The sequence below is a fragment of the Mustela nigripes genome, chromosome 10 (genome assembly GCF_022355385.1).
Source record: "Mustela nigripes isolate SB6536 chromosome 10, MUSNIG.SB6536, whole genome shotgun sequence".
Taxonomy (NCBI): Eukaryota; Metazoa; Chordata; class Mammalia; order Carnivora; family Mustelidae; genus Mustela; species Mustela nigripes.
This window is the reverse complement of record NC_081566.1, coordinates 10,560,927-10,580,171: the sequence shown is the minus strand read 5'-3', so window position 1 is coordinate 10,580,171 and position 19,245 is coordinate 10,560,927. Positions and strand designations below refer to the sequence as shown.

The window sequence follows — 19,245 nt, the reverse complement described above, 5'->3', positions numbered from 1 at the left end:
CTCCCTCCCCTTGACCGTGATTCGGCCATGATTTAATACAGCTTCCTTGGATGGTTCTTCTCCCTGAAACCCACTGAGAGCTTAATGAATATTAAACACCTGGTTTTGAATGGCATCTGATGACAGTTTTTGATGCTTTGATTAGCCTCTTTCAAGCAGCGCTGTCCAGTAGAACTTTTATGATGATAGAGCTGTTCTGAATCTGGGCTACCCAGTACGGTGGTTACAGCCATGCGTGGCTATGGTGCTCTTAAAATGTGGACACACAAGAAAAGGAGAGGACCTGCTTACTAAACCAGAGGACCATGCTTAATAAATGATAACTCACAGTTTGTTGTTGTTGTTGTTGTTGTTTTATTTGACAGACAGAGATCACAAGCAGGCAGAGAGGCAGGCAGAGAGAGAGGAAGGGAAGCAGGCTCCCTGCCGAGCAGAGAGCCCGATGCCCGATGCGGGGCTCGATCCCAGGACTCTGGGATCACGACCCGCGCCGAAGTCAGAGGCTTAACCCACTGAGCCACCCAGGTGCCCCCACAGTTTTGTTTTGAATTGCTTTTTAAGTTGTTGGGTATTCTCTTTCTCCTCCTCGTCTCCTCCTTCTTTTACGTCTTTGCCGAAGTCACAGTACGTTTGCATGGGTGTAATTGTACTCCTCTTACTCTTTCCCAGATGCATTTTGATTGATAACTACGTTTTTGATTCAAGTACCTGTCTCCAAACAAATGGTTCTTTCTCTTGCCCCTCTTCCCCGTCCTGATATATCTCAGCTATATCGAGATACAATCCACATATGATACAAAGCCGCCAGCTGAAGTATAGTATATTCACAGAGTCGTGGAACCATGTACACAGTGGATTTGATGGCATTTCCATCGGCCCGAGAAGAAGCTCCATCCCTGTCGGCAGTCCCCCCCACTTCTCCCCGCCCTTCCCCTCCGTAGCCAATGAGTAACTGACTTTCTGTCTCTGTGGATTTGCCTATTCTGAACACTTCATTTCAGTGGAATCATACAGTATGTGGTCCTTTGTGACTGGCTTCTTGCACTTAGCTCGGTGTTTTTAGGGGACGTCCGTGTTTTGTTGTTTTTCACTGCCAGTAATATTCCGTTGTATGGATACATCACATTTTGTTTATCCATTTATTTGATGGGCATTTGGGCTGTTTCCACCTTATTTGCTAGAATTATGCTGCTGTGAACATTGATGTACAGGTTTTTGGGTGAACTTGTTTTTCTCTCTTGGGGATCTAAGGAGCGGAATTGTTTAATGATATGGTAACTCCATGTTTAACTTTTTAAGATGCTGCCTGACTGTTTTTGCAAAGTGCCTGCAGCATTTCACGTTGCTACCAATAACACAGGAGAGTTTGGATTCTCCACAGCCTCGCCAACACTTGTTATTCTCGGTCTTTCTGACATCTTTAAAGCCAGGCTGGGGGGTGTGAGGTGATACCTCTCTATGGTTTTGATTTGCATTTCCATGATGGCTAATGACGTTGAGCATCTGTCCAGGTGCTTATTGGCCATTTGAATATCTTTTCTGGAGAAATGTCTGTTTAGATCCTTTGCCCGTTTTTTTCTCCTTTGCCCATTTTATTAATTGAATAATTTGTCTTCCTTTCTGTTCTCTTCATTTGGGCCTGAACAGGATGCTGATATGCTCACCGGTGATGAGCAGGTGTGGAAGGAAGTTCAAGAATCCTTGAAAAAAATTGAAGAACTGAAGGCACATTGGAGTATCCTTTTACCTGTGGATTGAACCATACTGTTGGGACTGTCGCTTCTTTATTGGTTAGAGCTTGGTGTTAATGAGGCCAAGTCCATGGTTTGACCTCTGCATGAGCCAGTGAGTTTCATTCTGTTTCACGGTCACAGGCTGCATCCCAAAGCCCAGCCCACAGTCTAGGTAATGGCTGGGCATAGTATGGCAGGATCGACATGAATACCTCACCACCCTCAGATAGTAACCGAAACTCATGCCAGTAGTAGGACAGTAAGTAGTAGTCTCTAGATGGTGTACAGGCACTGTACTAGGTAACAGGTTTCTGTATTCCTTTCCTCCCACAACCTACATCTCTAGGAAAAAATAACTTAGACTCCTTCAAAGTTAAAATCATTGACTCTCAGATCTAGAAGTTTCATATTAAATCAACCATAACTACCATGGCAGAGGGAGTTGCTGCACAATAAATTTTCTGGGCATAAATAGTAAGGACCACAAGCAGGTCAAAGTTCAGAGTAAGGAGAGAGCACTTATGCTGCAGGTCCTCGGGGGAGGCTACACTGATGTACTGGGAGAGAGGTAGCCCAAATCAGGAACAGGGTTTGAATGGGCAGAGGCTTAGAGGGAGGTCGCTTCCAGTAGGGGAGATCATTTGAGCAAAAAACATGACAAAGGTCCTTCAGATGCCTTGGGGAAAATCTGATCCCAGACAGTAAGAACATCTGCAAATGAGGTTTCTATCTATAGTGTTCCTTAAGGAGTTGTACAGAGTAGGAGAGGTGGATGGACAAACTGGTCTTGTTTTTAAAGGTGAAAAAGGGATCTTCTGAAATCTGAAGCCAGTGGGTTGTTTTTTGTCTGTCTGTTGCAGTGTGGGTAAACAATCTGTAACTGATTACTAATAGAATGGAAAGGGAGCCACGATCAGCCCTGCTGCGTGGGCTCACCAGGAGCAAGTGAGTCCGGAGAGTCGTGGATTTCTTTGGTAAAGTTTGTATGTGGATTTCAGGAAGACGCCCAGTTAAGAGCAGTCAAGAAATCGATCCTCGATGCTAGCATGGCCAAACAGCTTTCTAAATGCTTGAGTGGCTCTCCTGAGAAAATGATGCCTGGGGTCGCTGTGACTCTGGAGTGCCCCGTTCCCACCTCGGTCCTTTGACTTTATGCCTTGAATGAAGATACAGAGCCCAAGGGCTTCAGATTCCCAAAGGTTGGGAATGGCAGAGGGTGGGCGGATAGAATCCAGAGCTCAAGACCCCTGAAGGCTTGAGTGATGCCTGAATCTGAACAGACGAAATTCAACAAGAATGTATATAAAATCTTCTGTTTGGGTCAGAGAGTTTAAGTGTGTAAATAGACCTCAAGCTTAGCAGCAGAACATGTGGAACAATTTTAGGGTTTTGGTACACAGCAAAATTTAATCAAGTTTAAGAGGATGATATAACCCCTCAAAAACCTCCTGCGATCTCGGGCTGCATTAATGGAGACGAGGAAATGAGAAAGGTGATCTGTGAGTCTGATCATATCCAGAGTTTTGGGCCTGGTTGGACGTAAGGCATATTAAGAAGGATCTAGAAAAACTGAAATAAATTGTGAGGCATGGGGCCAGGGTCCAAATGGAGTTTGAAACCCTGTCTGTAGGCAAGATGGGAGATACTGGGAAAACAGTCAGCTCTGGGAAGGAGAGGGGGGCCTTCTTGGGCTCAAAAAACCATTCTACTGCAGAGAAACAGGCTCATTCTCTGGGCTCCCCTACTGTGGAATTGGGGCCCTGGATGACCTAGCCACAGTCAGGTCTCAGCGGGACAAGGCTTCACTGAAAACGGACTCTGTGCCAAGTGCTCTGCCGGGTACAGCCCACCTTCTGGTCCATACCATCCTGCTCTCACAACGCTCCCAGACATCAACACCCTTTGGCACGTGCGTCCGAGAGGGACATCAGAGGCACAATGGTCAACCCTGGGAGGTTAAAGAAGGTTGTCCTTCTGTCTGCTTCAGGGAAGCTCTCCACCCTGCTTCTCTCCAGAGCTCAGCTCCCCCCTGGAGCAGAACAACTCGTATGCAACACCCAGCAAATGCCAGGGACTGCATTTCTGAGCAAATACAATGTCAGCATCCACTTGGGGGAAAAGCCTCTTAGTTAAAATTATTCCATTTTTTTGCTCACTGGGGTGTTTTATAGGAGAGGGCTGCCTCGTTTGCCAGGAGACAGTTGCCAGGGTTGCCGAGGGAAGTTGGCATGCGGTCCCTTCCAGCGTGCCGGGGGAGAAAGTAGATGTATTCCTATCAGTGGCTGCAGAAGATCATCACATCTGGTTTTCATTTCTAAGGCTTGTCACCTCAAACCTCTTGCAGATGAGTCAGAGCATATATAAATGAGTAGACGAGTCGTCACGGAGGTCAAGCAACACAATGGTGAAATAAGGCACAGTCTTGCCCTAGAGATGTCTCGTGTTGCATAAGACGCCATCATTCCCCCTGACAGTTTGTCCAGTACCTAATCCTGGAATGAAAAGCCACAGAGGTTAGGCCGGCAATCTGTTACAGAATCAGTGCGTTGCCGGAGCTACTGCTCCCCCCAACCTCTGGGGATCATTCGGCACACTTTACCCACACATGTCAGATGAATACAAAAGAAGTCACCGACTCAATTTTTCTTCAGTAAATGCTCCTCGCCCGGGACCAGAGTCAACTCCTCAGAGACAAGACTCACCCTAAAATTACAGAGTGTGGTATACAGGAAGCATGCAATAAAGGCCCTGGGCTGTGCGTTGTGGTGCTCACGAATCTAACCAAGGAATTCCTGCCTCGGGGGTAAGGTGCTGTGCCTCCAGGCCCCCCCCCCCCCCCACTGAAAAGAAACACTTTTCTCGTGAGGTTCATAGAGACACTAGTTCCCACTGCCACAGGCAGCTTTACTGGGTTATTACAAGTGTTTGCCAACGTTCTGGAAGGCAGCATCACCGGGTGGCAGGGAGGCTAGGAGGGGGGGATGTTGACGGGGGGAGATAAAGGGGAGCCGGAGCACACTGTTGCTTCGGGGGGGGTGTGCCAAATGGGGACCAGTGAAAGACGGAGGGGCCTTTGGTCGGGGCGTGGGGGGTAGCACTGATTGGGAAGAGACTGGGTTGGGTGGTGGTGAGGGGCGTGGGTAGATGGGGGTTCAGTCCACTGGACCATTTTCCTTCCCCCTAGTGGTGCTCGGAGACCACGTGGCATTAAGGGCTCCAGGGACATCCTCAGAGCCTCAGATCTGAGCCATGACAGAAGCAGCTCCGATTGAAATCCAGCTTTAGCTCCGGCCAAAGGCTCTGCCGTTTCTGCTGCCTCTGAGATCTGCAGCCGTTTTCGCTCTGGTGCAATGTGGCAGGGTGTGGGGTGTGCAGGTTGAAGGGGGGAGGGTGGCAGATGGGCCTGCACTTCCCCCGACACAGGGCACCCCAGCAGCAGCGGCGCAGATGGGAAGTGTGTGCGCGCCACGTGCCCGCGCTCTGGCCTCCAGCTGCGCTTCCACGGTGTTCACCTGGGCGGTGGGGGGGGCGGGTGTGTTCACGGCAGGGTCCGTGCTCCCTACAGCAGGTGCGCAGTCCTCCGACGGCCTCCGGAAGAGGGCAGGGAGGAGCAGCAGTTCCAAAAAAGGCAGATCACAGGGCACCTGGGTGGCTCATTCGTTAGGTGTCTGCTGTCCACTGAGGTCATGATCTCAGGGTCCTGGGATCAGCCCCCACCTTGGGCTCCCTACTCAGCGGGGAGCCTGGTTCTCCGTCTCCCTTTGTCCCTCCCCCTGCTTGTGCACTCTCTCTCTCTCTCAACTAAATAAATGAAATCTTTAAAACTAACTAAATAAATAAAATAAAAAAGGGCAATGGCACCAGGGCTGCGTGAGAGGAAGTTAGGGACTCACAGCGAATCAGAGTCAGAGTTGCTCATCAGTGAGTACGGGGTCTTTTTAGTTTTTTCTTTGGGATTTACTTACTTAAGAGAGAAAGAGACTAGGGGGAGGGGCAGAGGGCGAGAGAGCATCTCCAGCAGACTCCATGCTGCGCGCAGAGCCCATCACGGGACTCGGGGCTTAATCTCACGACTGAGGTCATGACCTGAGCCCAAGTCCCGACTCTCACCGTTGACCAGCCCTGCCACCCAGGTGCCCCTTTTTAAAGCATCCTTTCCCCCTGTCCACCGTCGATATGCCTGAGCCCTGTTCTTAATATCATATTATCTTCCACTTCAGAGATTCAAAATAAGAATACTTTTTTTTTTTGGTTAAGTATAGGCCTGATCCCTTTTGCTTTACAATTAAAAAAAAAAAAAAAATAGCTTCAATAGGACCCGGTGGAGATGTATTTCTTCAAGTTGCTTCCCTCATTCGTGCCTGTGCGTGGTGTACTTGGCTTCCTATATGCCCAAGATTTGGATGACCCAGGGGCAAAAACGAGCTCCTCCGTTTTAAAATGGAATCTGTCTGAAGTTTCTTCCATTCTAGATCGGTTTTGTAACAGAAGCTAACACAGTACACAGGTCAGGCTGCGCTAACCGCATCGGTCGTTCAGTTTCCTACGCAGCTGCACCATTTCACGACGGGCTTTAAGGAGAATCTGGAGAGGAGCGCCAAGAAAGCAGGGTTCTTTGGGAAGCTTAATCCCCCAAAGTACAGGCTTGCTCGGAAGACGGTTTGTTGACGTAAACAGAATTTGCTTCTCCGAGATGCCACTTAACCCGTTTTTGTTTCTCAAGTATGTTTTCAGGCAGCTCATCTGTGTGAAATAACGGGCTTCTCCTTCCCTCCTGTGCCTGGCGGCTCTTCAGGCTTGCCGAGAATCTCATTTTCCTTGTTTTCCTGGTGGAGACAATGAATCCTTAACTAAGGTTAATAACAGAGTGGGAACAGGTGCTGGCCATGTGCCAGGCCGTCATCAGCAGCAACGCCGAGCGCCTTCCCGACATCAACATCTACCAGCTGAAGGTTCTCGACTGCGCCATGGACGCCTGCATCAACCTCGGCCTGCTGGAGGAGGCCTTGTTCTACGGCATCCGGACCATGGAGCCGTACCGGTGAGTCCTGGAGCCGGGCCGGAGTCGAGGCTGCAGGGCCTTCCTTGCGCCGGAGGACTTACGTACGTCCCAGAGTCACTGCGGGGACCGCGTCTTAGCGAGTGTCCCCGTTTTGTTCTTCGTTCCTGAGGTTCCGGCCGTGGGACAGGCCCTGTGAGGGTGCAGGGGCTGCGGAGATGCGGTCTCTGTGGAGCTGCGGGTCCCCGTGTAGTGTGTGGCTTGCGGCAATCGGGCAGAGTGCAGGGCCGGGGGAGCCTTGGGTCCACGGCCGGTCCCTCGCTGTGGGGGGGCTTGTGTCATTCGCCTCTGTGGACCTGGGTGAGGACGACCCATCTGGGGCCCTCGGTCTGGCCGACAGATGGTGGTCTCTTCCATGTGTCAGGGCTTTGTGGTGCCTGGGGTGCCTTCGCTCGAATCAAGTGACCCCCGTAACCGCCTTCTGAGGCTCGCGGGAGAGCGGGGGGGTGGGGTGCCCGTGCTCAAAGGTGTCAGAGTCCGGTGAAGGAGTGATTGCGGATTGTTTCTTGACCGACCGCAGCCCCTTCAGACCAGGGCTGTGTCATCCCCTGATGCTTTTGTAACTCACGGGAGCTTTGGCGGCACTGAGGTCGGGTGCTGGTGGGCGCGGGACCCGGTTTGCGCGGGGCTGAGAGCACGAGTTCGGAAGTCGAGACGGGTCATGCCGAGGGCAAGGGCTCAGAGTCGTTCGCCATCTCCCGCACAGGACAGGGTCGCTCACGGCTGGGAAGGTGCCCTGAAGCCAGGAGGACTGGGAGGGGGGCCGTTCTGGGTGGCACTGAAGACCGTGCAGGCACGATGACAGCCCTGAGGGGCTAAGCAGAGGGACAACCCAGCTCTCAGCCTACCAGCGCGGGACAACAAGCAGGGCAGGGGCTTTAGCGAAGGAGGGGGCAGGGTCCGGGCTACCGGCTGTCCCCACTTGAGGACACGCCTCAGGAGGTGATGGAGGGGAAAGTGAGCAGCATTAAGGGGAGAAGAACGGAAGCAAGCCCAGGACCCCGGTGGGAAGTGACACACGGAGCAGGAAGCCAGGCCTGGGCCAGGAGTGGGGTCCGCGCAGAGGAGCCTGAGGACCCCACCAGCCAGGTAGGCCACAGGGCTGCACAGGCCATTCCCGGCCCCACGGTGCCCCGAGGGTGTTCTCTGTGCTTCCAGAGGTGGCTTCTTCCACTGCCGCGTGGTCGGACAGCTCTGGAATCCAGACTGTGAGTCAGCTCGCACCCAACTGAGAAGCGATTGCCTTCGGGGCTGAGACCGCAGACTTTCCCATGAGCCTGAAATGTCTGCTCAGGATGATGAATCTTGTGGGTTTTCAGAAAATATGAACCGAGCACAAAGAGATAAGGCTTCGTTCTCTGAGCCTCGGTGTTGCAACGAGAGGCAGGTCTGGGAAGATTGGTGTCACCTCTCTGAACCCTGGGGCTGGGCCTCGGAAAGCCAAACCGCAGGCCGAGCGGGTGGACGGCAGCCAGGAGACACGGGTCGGGCCAGCTCTCCTTCCTGCAGGCGTTCCCCCCAGCCCCTCGCCCCACACTCCGGCTAGCCCTGGACCTGCACCTGCTGCCCCCTCCGCCCCCTCCAGGCTGCCCGCCCAGCCTGCCCCGAGCACAGACGCTCGACACGGGTCCCCCTCCTCGATAGTGCTGCTTCTGCACACAGTTTGAATCCTCTCCACGCCTGTCACGGCTTCTCTGAAGCACTAATTTAGCCCTCGGTGAACCGGCTCGAGTCCCAGAGGCATTCCTTGTTGGGGGGTTGGGGGGAGGCACGCCCACCAGCCTGGACTCCGTATTGTTTGGAGTACGTCTGGTTATATGTTCCTGGCGCTCGGCAGGTCACAGTTTCTCTGGAAGGGTACCCTCCGTGCCTACGCCGTGTGACAGGTTTCCAAGCCTCCCCCAGTTTCTCTTCCCTGGAACTTGTTAAGAAGCTGGCCTGGATCGGTCTGTGTTTCCAGAAATCCCATCTGCATTGATTGATGCACTTGAAACGCATGGGATCTGAACGGTTCGCAGGCAGCGGTGTTTATTGTAGGGGAAGCAACCCAGGGAGAGGGTGGACGCTGGCGCCCTTGGACTCTCTTCCCTTTAGCTCAGCAAAAGTGAAAACAAGGAACGCATGGGTCAGATGCTCGTTGAGCCCTTTAACAATCTGGAAGCAGGAATGTGAGCGTCGGTGGTGCTTTCTGCCCTGCACGTGTTTATGGGGGTCTGTGCTGGGGTCCCTCAGCCACTGACTTGGTCTCCTGGCAGGTGCACCTTCGGTTCCCCTTTAGCCAAGGACGTGGGCAGTTAGCTTGACAGTTAGCTCGGCATGAGTTACTGAGAGGGGACGGGACTGCCACCTGCTCTAACGGTTTTACAATGATAATATATACCGTTTGCCGCAGCCAGATTGAGGGCAAGACTCTAGGGGTGATGTTCTCCCTCCTGACCTTGGCTCAGTTTGAACTACTGACCTTAAAGGAGAAGGCGTCCACGTTCTGTTCTTACCCAAATAACCGCATTGCCCTCGGCTGCCTACTTGCTGCTCTGTCATTTATTTTGACTCGATAGAAGTAAATTCCCTTTATGATGCAACACAGTATTAAGATCTTTGTTTCCTGTGGTGCCTCCGTGGCTCAGTCAGTGAAGCGATCTTCCTTCAGTGAAGATCTGCCTTCGCTCAGATCATGATCTCGGGGGTCCTGGGGTGGAGCCCCGCATTGGACTCCCTGCTCAGCGGGGGGGAGCCTGCTTCTCCCTCTCTCTGCCCCTCCCCCTGCTCGTCTGTACACTCTCCCTCTCTCTTTCTCATTCTCTTTTTCTCTCTCTTTCTTTCTTTCTCTTAAAATCTTCCAAAACAAGATCTTTCTGTTTCATAAAGTAGGTTGGCATTAATTCACACACAACAAAATCTATCATCTTTAGTTCCTACCGTTTCTTCTGAGAGCATCTGTGATTATGTATGCATGGTCATCCGTCCCGTGGCACTATGAACATTAAGCAGAAAGAAAGCAATTTAAAGGTATTTCATAAATTTTCATTAAAAAATGTAACTAAATAACACCTTAACCACAAGATGAATTGAGTTGCAAAAGTTAGTTTGCCAGTCGTAATTCAGAGCTCGGGAAGCATTCTCCTGCTGTAGAAGGCACCGAGATTTACAGGAGAATCACCAGACCAGCCCTTGAAACTCTGGCCCCTAATATCACTGCTGAATGCTACACATGTGTGCAGAAATAAAAAGGAGAAAGAAACCTAAAAACAGAACTGAATATAGTTTTAAACTTAAATTATTTTGAATATAAAATCAAACTTGATTCTCTTTAGGACCCAGAGGAAGATCTAGAGAAACAGAGGCTCCTTAAGGCTTTGAGGAGGACTTGGGCGGATCCCAGGTGCTCTGGTAGCACAACTTTTGTTCTAAGCCTAGCACAGACTTCTAGGAAAGGATGTTTCCTAAAGGACACTAGTAAAAATCACCCTCATCTTTCAGTCTCCTGTTCCACTCCCTAAAGATAAGCACGGCAAGTTTCTTCCCTGAGGTGTTCAGTGTGAGCCCCTAAACTTCCCTTTGGAGCACACTGGCCTCAGTCTTTAAAGCCCCCGGTCTTCTTCTGTCTTTTCCCGGCGGTTCTCCCTGCCCAGAGACTCTGGTCTTCCCTCCTCACTTCTTCTCCCCTCGAAGGTGCTCACCTGGGCTCTTCCCTTTTCCTCCCTGTCCTTTCTGTCCGTCCGTCCCTCCTCTCCGTGTGCCCAGGCCGGAGGGAGAAGCCGAGAAGTCTCCTGCGTGGGCGGAGCAGTGAAAAATCCCCTGTTCTAGAACTGGCCGTTTTCACTTCACTGCAGCGCGTGGCCATCAGTCCAGACCAGCTCCTGAAGAGCCGTCTTGTTCTTGGTAGCACATCTACAGAGTTTTGTCTTGGGAATGTACCAGAGTCTGTAGACCAGTCCCTACATTTCTATTTCCTTTTACTGTGTTGAAGGAATACGCCATTCACATCCGCTTGAATCTTTGTGCACCGATGGGACCGGATCTGTGGGGCAAACCATGTGCTAAACTCCTAAATGCCAACTCACTGCATCTTCCCTGGAGATAACGACCCGCAGGTGGTGTCCACCTTCCACTGAGATGTCACTGTCCTCAGAAGCAAAGAGAGCTGGTGACATGATGTTTGTTATACCTGATCTGAATTCCTTTCAGAACCCAGAAGGCTCCTCCCCTTTTCCTTGACCAAAGCCTGCTCTTACTGGGGGAGGTTTGCTGGTACTGACCGGCGGCACAGTATTTGGTGGCGGCCGAAAGGACATTTTGGGGAGTGTCCTGGGAAAGAGCAGAAGAACGTGAACTGTGAAGGGACTTGAACAGGTGGGCCCAGATCAGAGAGCGGGGAGCCACGTGACTCCCCCTCGTGGACTAGATGGCGTGATCTCCCCTCCCTGTGGGGCCCACTGCGTAGTGGGCAGAGTGGGAGCGGAAGGTGCTGGCCGGAGTACGTAGGGCAGAACTTCCCCTGCTGCCCGCACAGTGTGGGACCCAGAGAACACACCAGAGCTAGGCCTCTACCCGAGAGGAGGCCTGAGCGCCTGTACTCCGTGCAGTGTTCCGGTCACTTCCCTTGCCGACCACCTGTCTTTCTGGTGAGATTTACAGAGCTGTGTCCCCCCCCAGTGAGTGAACGGTTGTCTTAGTCTCTGCCCGCGGATGTGGACAGTCATCCTTGGCCACTTCATCTTTGTTTTCCCCACACTGTAAATGTCCGTCAAAGTCTCTTGGGCCAAACTCCTATCCAAGAGGTTGCGCTGTGTGTTTGTGTAAAGTATTGAGGTACCCTACGGACCTAGCCAGGCCCTAGCCAGGCTCTCTTTTCCTTTGCTACCAGTTTTCAAAGACTGGCTTCTTAGCCATGGCCCCCGTCTGGACACTGGGGGGGGTGCCCGCCTGCCACAGTGCACAACCCGGTCCATCAAGGCCCAAGCAGTTTTCATTTGAACTTTTTAATACCAGACCTTTTAATTCAGTTCCCAAAGGCTCTCTTACTTCAGAGTCTAGAAATCCAACAAAGGAGACACGGAGGAGAGGGAGTAGAACAGCAGGAGCCAGGACCGCGGTCACCCCCACACGCAGCTGCGCACGTGGTCGTAAACCACGGACTTCCCGCGCACGCCTGATTTCCTGTGTTCCTCCGGGATGGTTGACCCCAGCTAACGCGGGGCTGTTGCTGGGGGTGAAGGAGAGCATTGTGGGCGGCTTCTTGGCCTGGACTTCTCTAGGGGCAGCGGAGAAGTGAACCTTTCTCCCCTGCGGGGACCCGCTCCTCTGAAAGCACCTGCTGCCCCGGCAGGCCAAGCCACTTTGCTCAGCACGCCGCTTGCGGGATTGGGCCAAGACGTAGGTATGGGCTGGCTGTGCCAGGGGTTCTAGCTCTTGACCCCATGATCTGCGTGGGAGTGACCCGGCTTTGTGGTCTTAGTTCTGGAAGAGAAGTCCCAGAGCCTGTGTGCTGGTGTACAGCTCTGACCCTCCAGCCCCTCCAACAAGGAGGAGGCGGGCAGCCTCGGCCATGCCCACGCTCCTGAACGCGGCCCCTCTCCGGCTCGTGGGTGAGAACCCCAGGCCTCCGGCACCTGAACAAGTGCTCTGGACTCTGACAGAACTCTGGGGGATGGCAGACGGACTTGGGACGTCTGGCAGCCTCACAGACCAAGCTGTTGGTTCCTCCTCCTGCCCCATTTAAGTAGGCTGTGTCCTTGTCCTCCTGCCTGTCTGAATGCACGTTCCTCAGTGACACCAGTGGGGGGCAGCCCGGAGGGAATCGGACATGTGTAGGAACCTCCGCCTCGCCTGTTTCCGAGAAGCGGAAGATGGCCTTTCCGTCATGCCTGGTAGCAGGAGACAGAATGGGACAGCACGCGGACTGCAAATGCTTACCCGTCTTCCACACTTGACCAACAGCTCACTAGGCGGCCTTCTGGAGGCACAGGATCATGTCGGGACATCTCAGCGTTCTGGGTCAGGCACACACTCATTCTTGTCAACTGAAGTCTTTATTGAGACCACGACATGCTCTGTGGTAACTATTGGCGAACAAGATAGACCAAACAAAGCAGCGTCCTGACTCTGGTGGAGCTTGTGGGCAGTCCTCAGTAGCCAGCTGCGTGTCACGTTTGGGTCTCTCCAGAAAGCCAGGCACTCTGAGAACCCGAGGAGGAATTCTTGAGCCGAATCAAGGCTGGCTTGATGGGACCAGTTTGAACAAGTTTTTAACAATGCTGGAGTCAGAGTCCCTTCCGTGGATCAAATACTTGGGTCTCTTGGGGTTTACCTACTGACTTCAAGATTTTGTTGACCATTCTTCTGGGTCAGTCTCCCCATAGAAGAGTCAGTATCTCTGGTTCGTGAATCCCTCTCTACCGTGTCCCCATGTTCTCCAGGCTGGCATCCCCAGTTAGCTCTGTCGTGTCGTGCTCTGGCCAAACCTGGCTGTGTTGGTTTGCCTGGGCTTCCGTAACAAAATGCCACAGGCTTGGTGGCTTAACAACAGAAATTTGTTTTCTGTCAGTTCCAGAGGCTGGAAGTCCATGTTCAGGGAGCCAGCAGGTGTGGTTTCTTGTGAGGCCTCTCTTGTTGTCTCAAAGACGGCCATCTTCTCTCTGTCCTCACATGGTCCCTCCTCAGCCCACATGCAGCCCTGGTGTCCCTGTGTATCCAGATTTCCTCTTCTTTTAAAACACCAGTCATGTTGGATTAGGGTCCACCCCAGGGGCCTTATTTCACTTAATCCTCTCTTTTAAGGTCTCTACCTCCAAATATACCATCTGAGGTGCTGGGGGTCTGGACTTTCACATAGGAATTTGGGAGGGACACAGTTCGGCTCCTAACTCTGGCTTTATGCAGCTTAGCCACTGCCTCCTGATTCTTCATCCCTGGAGAATAGCAGTTCCAAGGATCACTTCCCCTATACTTATTTTCTGTGTATCTGGACCTACTGGACATCACTGTCTGGCTTAAAAAAGGCTTTTCTTGCCTCCAGAGCTTACCGTTGAGTTCAGGAGCTCTTAGTGCACCCAGGAGCCAGTGCCAGGAGGCTTGGGTCTCTAGGAGTAACTGGGGTAAACCTCCAGACTCAGCTCATGTCCAGCCCAGTGCTAGTATGAGGGTGGACACCAGTTGGTCCCCAGAAGATGACTTCTCCCAGAAGCCAGCTTTCCAGGGGACACTGAGGGGAGAATGTGGTAATTGGATTTTTTTTCATGCCACTCTTTTGACACAGCCTTAAAATCAAATTCTAAAGCTCCCAGTTACCTTTATTATAGAGTCATGTATAGAATAGAGATATATTCCTAAGAGAGAATCTGCCTAGGACACTTTCAGGTTCTTTGGCCCCATCCCAAGCTGACCAGGTAGGTTAGATCTTAACAAAAATTGCACATGGATAGGCAGTGGTGTTGCTGGGCACCCGGGACCAAGTGGGTGGTGGTGGTAAGAAGTTCGGTAGTATAGGTCATGTGGTTGGATACATTCTGGTCTGGGTGATCTGGAACACGATCATCTGTGTGATCATGTGTAACGTGATGCTATGTGCATTTTCCGTTTTCCATCTTCCTTTTCTTCCCATCCCTACTTGGAGCAAGATATCCATTCTTTGCTCCAAAACCCAATAGCCATGAGTCAGCCCTATCCATTGCTGCAGTCTTCCCTGCCTTTTGGGCCCCCAGGGTAGGCCAAGACCCAAGACGCCTATAACTTTTCTCTGTAATCATCAGAGAGTGACTATCAGAACTTCTCATTTCAAATCAGGACCAGTAATCCTGCATGACTACCACTGTCCATTGAACTTGAACCCAGGCCAACAACTGGACCAGGGTCCCATGCCTTAGACGTGTCCCCTTCTGCGCATGGCACGGTTGTGGGTTGTAGTTCCCCTTGTACAAAACGTACATATACTGGAGTGGGCACGTCTCTGAATGGACACCACTCGTGTCCAGTTTATCTGACCAGAAAAATGTGTTCTGTCTCCATGGGCCACCCAGTCACCCAGCTCCCAGCTTTGGCTACCTGCTTGGATTTCTATTTTGAATTGCATTGTTAAAGGCCCTTCCAGATTTGTATTGATGCATCTGCTGGAAATTTCTGGGCAGACAGAGGAGGTCCAAGGTCTGGGAAGTAGTTCACTGATCCGCCCTGGGTTCTAGGGGAATCACCCAGGTGGCCTTGTGATCAGACTCAGCTTTCGTCTGTGCATCTGACAGGCCTCTGCTGGAAGTGGAAGGATAGACCTTCTGGGTCTCTTTGAAGTGATTGGCAAACCTTCATTTGAAAGCAACATGTAAAATTTCCATCTGACAGCGCTTTTGTCCAACTGTCTTTGCCAAATCCTGCTCCTTCTCACGCTCCAAGCCTCTCCTTTATCACTCAAGTTCCCAGTCCAGGCCCCTGTCCTGTGAAGGTGCCAGACTCTTTAGAGCAGTACGATTCATTCTAGCACTTAGCCTCCTGGGAAAGGTACAGACCGGGAGAAGAGCCACCAGCACCTGCCCCCCATCTTTGGATAATTCCTCACTTAAAGCTCTTCTCCAGGGGCACCTGGGTGGCTCAGTGGGTTAAAACCTCTGCCTTCAGCTCAGATCGTGATATCAGGGTCCTGGGATCGAGCCTCGAGTCGGGCTTTCTGCGCAGCAGGAAGCCTGCTTCCCTTCCTCTCTCTCTGCTTGCCTCCTTGTGATCTCTGTCTGGCAAATAAATAAATAAAATCTTAAAAAAAAAAAAAAAAAAAACAACTCTTCTCCAAGCAAACCTGAAGGGCCCCTAGCCCTGTGCCCCTGCCCGCCTTGGTGGCCATGTCCTCAGAAAACAAAAGTTGACAGCTTGTAGCTTTCAGCCGGTCCACACATGCTCATGCTTCGTGAGAGTCTTCCTTTTCTTCAACTCTCACACTTTAGGTAATGATTCTAGCGTCTGCATTCAAGCCCCGCTGGACCTGTCCTTCAAGGGCATCCTCATCCTGGCTCATGTGCTGTCTTTGTGCCCATTGCTAACCCTCCCTTGCCTCCCATCACACCGGGGACAAGAATGCCCATTCGTCTTTGCTCAAAACTCCCACGGCGTGGACCAACCCCATCCGTTCCCGCGCCAATGCCTACCTTGACTCTTGAGACCCTAGGCCAGGCCAGGACACAGGAAATACTTTTCCTCTGTCACGTTTGTCTGATTCCCAGTAAAAGCCTCCTTGCGGAGCAGGATGAGAGCCATCGTCCACCCCTAGGGCTAGGTCACCTGCACAGGAAGAAAACATCTAGTCTTCTGTGGTCACCGGTGGGTAGGAACAAACAGCACAGGCTCTGACAAATGGCCTGTAGTCCTCCTACTTAGGAAAGCATTTCCAAAATAAAAACATTTCCCAGGGGGTTCACTTTTTTTTTTTTTTTAACTTGCACAACCATCACTGAGCTCTTTGACTCTCCTGACAGATAATCTTCAGTTTCTTATTACAACAGATTGTACCCTGAGCAGCAGGATATCCTATCCTAGGGAATCTTTTGGGATGCATTCAATTTGTCCTGTTGAATCAATCTCTTGCTTGGCTGCCCCTGTGGCCACATAGCTGCTCTTTTCCTTTTTCTCAGCTCTTGGAAGAGATGGTTGGAAAAAAAAAAAAAGAAAGAAAAAAGAATCCCATTTTCCGCTGTAGGGAGCCAGCAGAAAATCAGGTGGCCCTGAGAACTGGGAAATGGTGGCTAGAACGTTGAAAGGCTGAAAGAGAATGGACTAAAATCAGTTTGAATTTCACAGAAAGTATAGGGTTTATGCTTAAAAAAATAAATTGATCAGCACACACACACATGCTGTATATCTGTGTGTTTTAAGGGACTCCCATACTGAGTTTTCAGAAATTCTCCAGGGACAGATGAATGAACCCCAACCTGTAGGTAAACCGTTCGGTCCACCCTCGTAAATCCGATCACCGATAGACAGTGGTGATGGTATTTGTAAGGAACAGTAGGTGGTCCTTGAAGGAAATGAAAGATGGGGAGTAAGTGGCCCCCAAATGATGCTCCTAGCATGGGAAGTAGCCAGGTCACTCTGAGCACAACAAATACCCTTCAGGCTAGAAAGCATGCAGAGCCCCTGAGCTCAGGACCGCAGACTGGCTGGAAAAAATGTCTAGTATTCTTATGGCTGCATATGTTCAAGGGAGGGGGCTGCCACCAGGTCCTAATGTGGGGGACAGTGGGCTTCAGCCCTTGAAGAGGCAGAGGGCAGGGGACCTGGGGACAGGGGAGGGGCTGCAGACAACACCCTCGCTGCCAAGAGGCAATGGACGATGGAAATCTCTCTTACCACACAAAGGACACCGATCATAACATCCCGCTGCCCTTCAGAGTTAAAGAGGAGCAAATCTGCTTTCACTTATAATGGGATACATCGCCGTAATATCCTCCCAGAGTAAGATAAATTGGGTCCAACAGTCCTAAAAGCATCTGCCAACCATTTATCAGCAGCATCCTTGGCGGGAAGTAGGTGAAAGGCCTGGAAACGCTCGCCTCTACCTCTCCGCTCCCTTCAGCGGGGAAGGAATTGTTCTTGATTAGTCAGAGCCTAGGTGGACCAGGCCCCTCGCTTGTCCTAATCTTCGCAGCCGTGGTGCAGAGGAACTTAGCCTGGGCTACTTTCTACGTGAGGAGGCAGAGGATGAGGCCAACGTGACTTGCCGCTCCGTGGCAGAGCCAGGCTTTGAACTCGTGTTCATTTATTTTTGTCATATTTACAAAAAGGCTGTTGGAGTCGGCTTGAACCCAGATTTGCTTGGTTACGAGGGTCCAGACTGTTAACTACTCTTTAGAGGGCAGGGTGGGCTTTCCAACCACGCCACCCGCCTTCCTACTCCCTGAACCAGCCAAGGTGGTTTCTGTTGTGAGTGACAGAAATCCACCTCGGACTGCCGGACCAACGAAGGGAGTTTGCTGCCCCCATGGCTGCCCAGCCAGAGACAGATCTGGGACAGAATTCAGGGGTATAAGTCTGGGTCATCAGATTGGTCTGTGCATCTCTATCAATCCTTCTGTCCTTCCACATAGCCTGACAGGCCCACCTGATTCTTCTGGCTCTGTGACAAAAGCAAAGGCCTGTTCTTGCAAGTTCTCAATTTGAGAGTATGTATTTGGGATGGACTTTTGTGGCATCTTTGGGTCTGTCCACTCCTGGTCTCATGTCCACTGGTAGGTAGCCCCTACTAGTAATGCGGGTTTTGTATGGGATGAAAGTTGTACAAAAGCTTGGCAAGAGCATGGCTGATGGACAAGCCAGGTGTCCACTGTACTCGACTCTAAGTTCACTTAGAGTCGAGTAAAAGTGTCAGAAGACTCAAAGGTGGTAAAGAGAATAATAATAAAAAAAAAAAAAATGCAGCAAGCTCTGCACTATCAAAGCTCTGTTGGGAATGAGGCTATGTAATAAGTGTGGGCTTCTAGAATCCCCGAGAGAGCAGCAGGACACAAGCCAGCAGCTTGGGAAGACGACTATGGATAGAAACCTTTGGGCTAGTGAGAGAGAGGGAGCACAAGCAGGGGGAGCAGCAGGGAGCCTCATGCGAGACTTGATCCCAAGACTCTGGGATCGTGACCTAAGCTGAAGGCAGATGGTTAACCACTTGAGCCACCCAGGCGTCCCTCAAACAGCTGTTTTTCAACAGGAGTCATTAATAAACTGATGGACCCCTTTGGGTTTGCCTCGAAGCTCCATTTTTTTGGTGGTTTTTTGTTTTTTGTTTTTTTTTTGGTTCTAAGTCAGTGTTTTTATCAAAGACTTCATGGGATGACTAGAAGTTGTGTGCATCAAATTTGTAAGGATTACAAACCTGAGTGTGACCGCTAATGTTTTGGGGGGTGAAACAAACTTCACAATATAGCTCCTTAATTAGAAATATTCAGCTGCTACCAAAAAGACAAACTTTAAAATTTGTGATTCAAAATTCAGTAACAGGCTGGAGAATTTTCTAGTATTTTGTAGTGGTTTGTTTCTTGTTGCCCCACTAGTATTAATTCCTCCGTTCACTTTCTCCATCAAACCTCTGATGACCTAGTTGTGTAGTTTATACGTGACTGGCCACAGGGGCAGTCCACCATCAGCTTAAGCTGGAGAATCACATTTCCAAAGTCAGACCAGTCCGAGCCAGTGATAGTTCATTCTTAGAATTCTGAGCTACTAAGACAGCAGATGGCCCCTTTCCCCTTTCCTGTTGCTCATAACTGAGGAAGCATGTGGCCAGAGGTCTCCAGACCTCAGAGAGAGGGAAAGGGGATCTAGTCCAGGAAGCAGAGGTGAGGAGTGGGGAGATCTCGGTCACTTTGTTCAGGTGTGCCCAAAACCGAATTTGCTCTGTACTGTGCAGCTGCAGGAACACTTAGGCTGAAGATTTTCTTTCTTTCTTTCTTTCTTTTTTTCTTCATCAGCCAGTCTGAATTGGAT

At 51.1% G+C, this 19,245-nt stretch overlaps 1 protein-coding gene across 4 annotated transcripts in view; it reads left to right on the top strand.

Moving 5' to 3' along the window:
• SMYD3 (SET and MYND domain containing 3) overlaps positions 1 to 19,245 on the top strand; it is a 769,649-nt gene that overhangs the window by 601,706 nt on the left and 148,698 nt on the right. For all 4 annotated transcript variants that reach the window (XM_059412565.1, XM_059412567.1, XM_059412568.1 and 1 more), the window contains 2 exons: positions 1,648 to 1,735; positions 6,600 to 6,774. In XM_059412565.1, the coding sequence (XP_059268548.1) occupies positions 1,648 to 1,735; positions 6,600 to 6,774 (263 nt within the window). The remainder of the gene's footprint in view (positions 1 to 1,647; positions 1,736 to 6,599; positions 6,775 to 19,245) is intronic.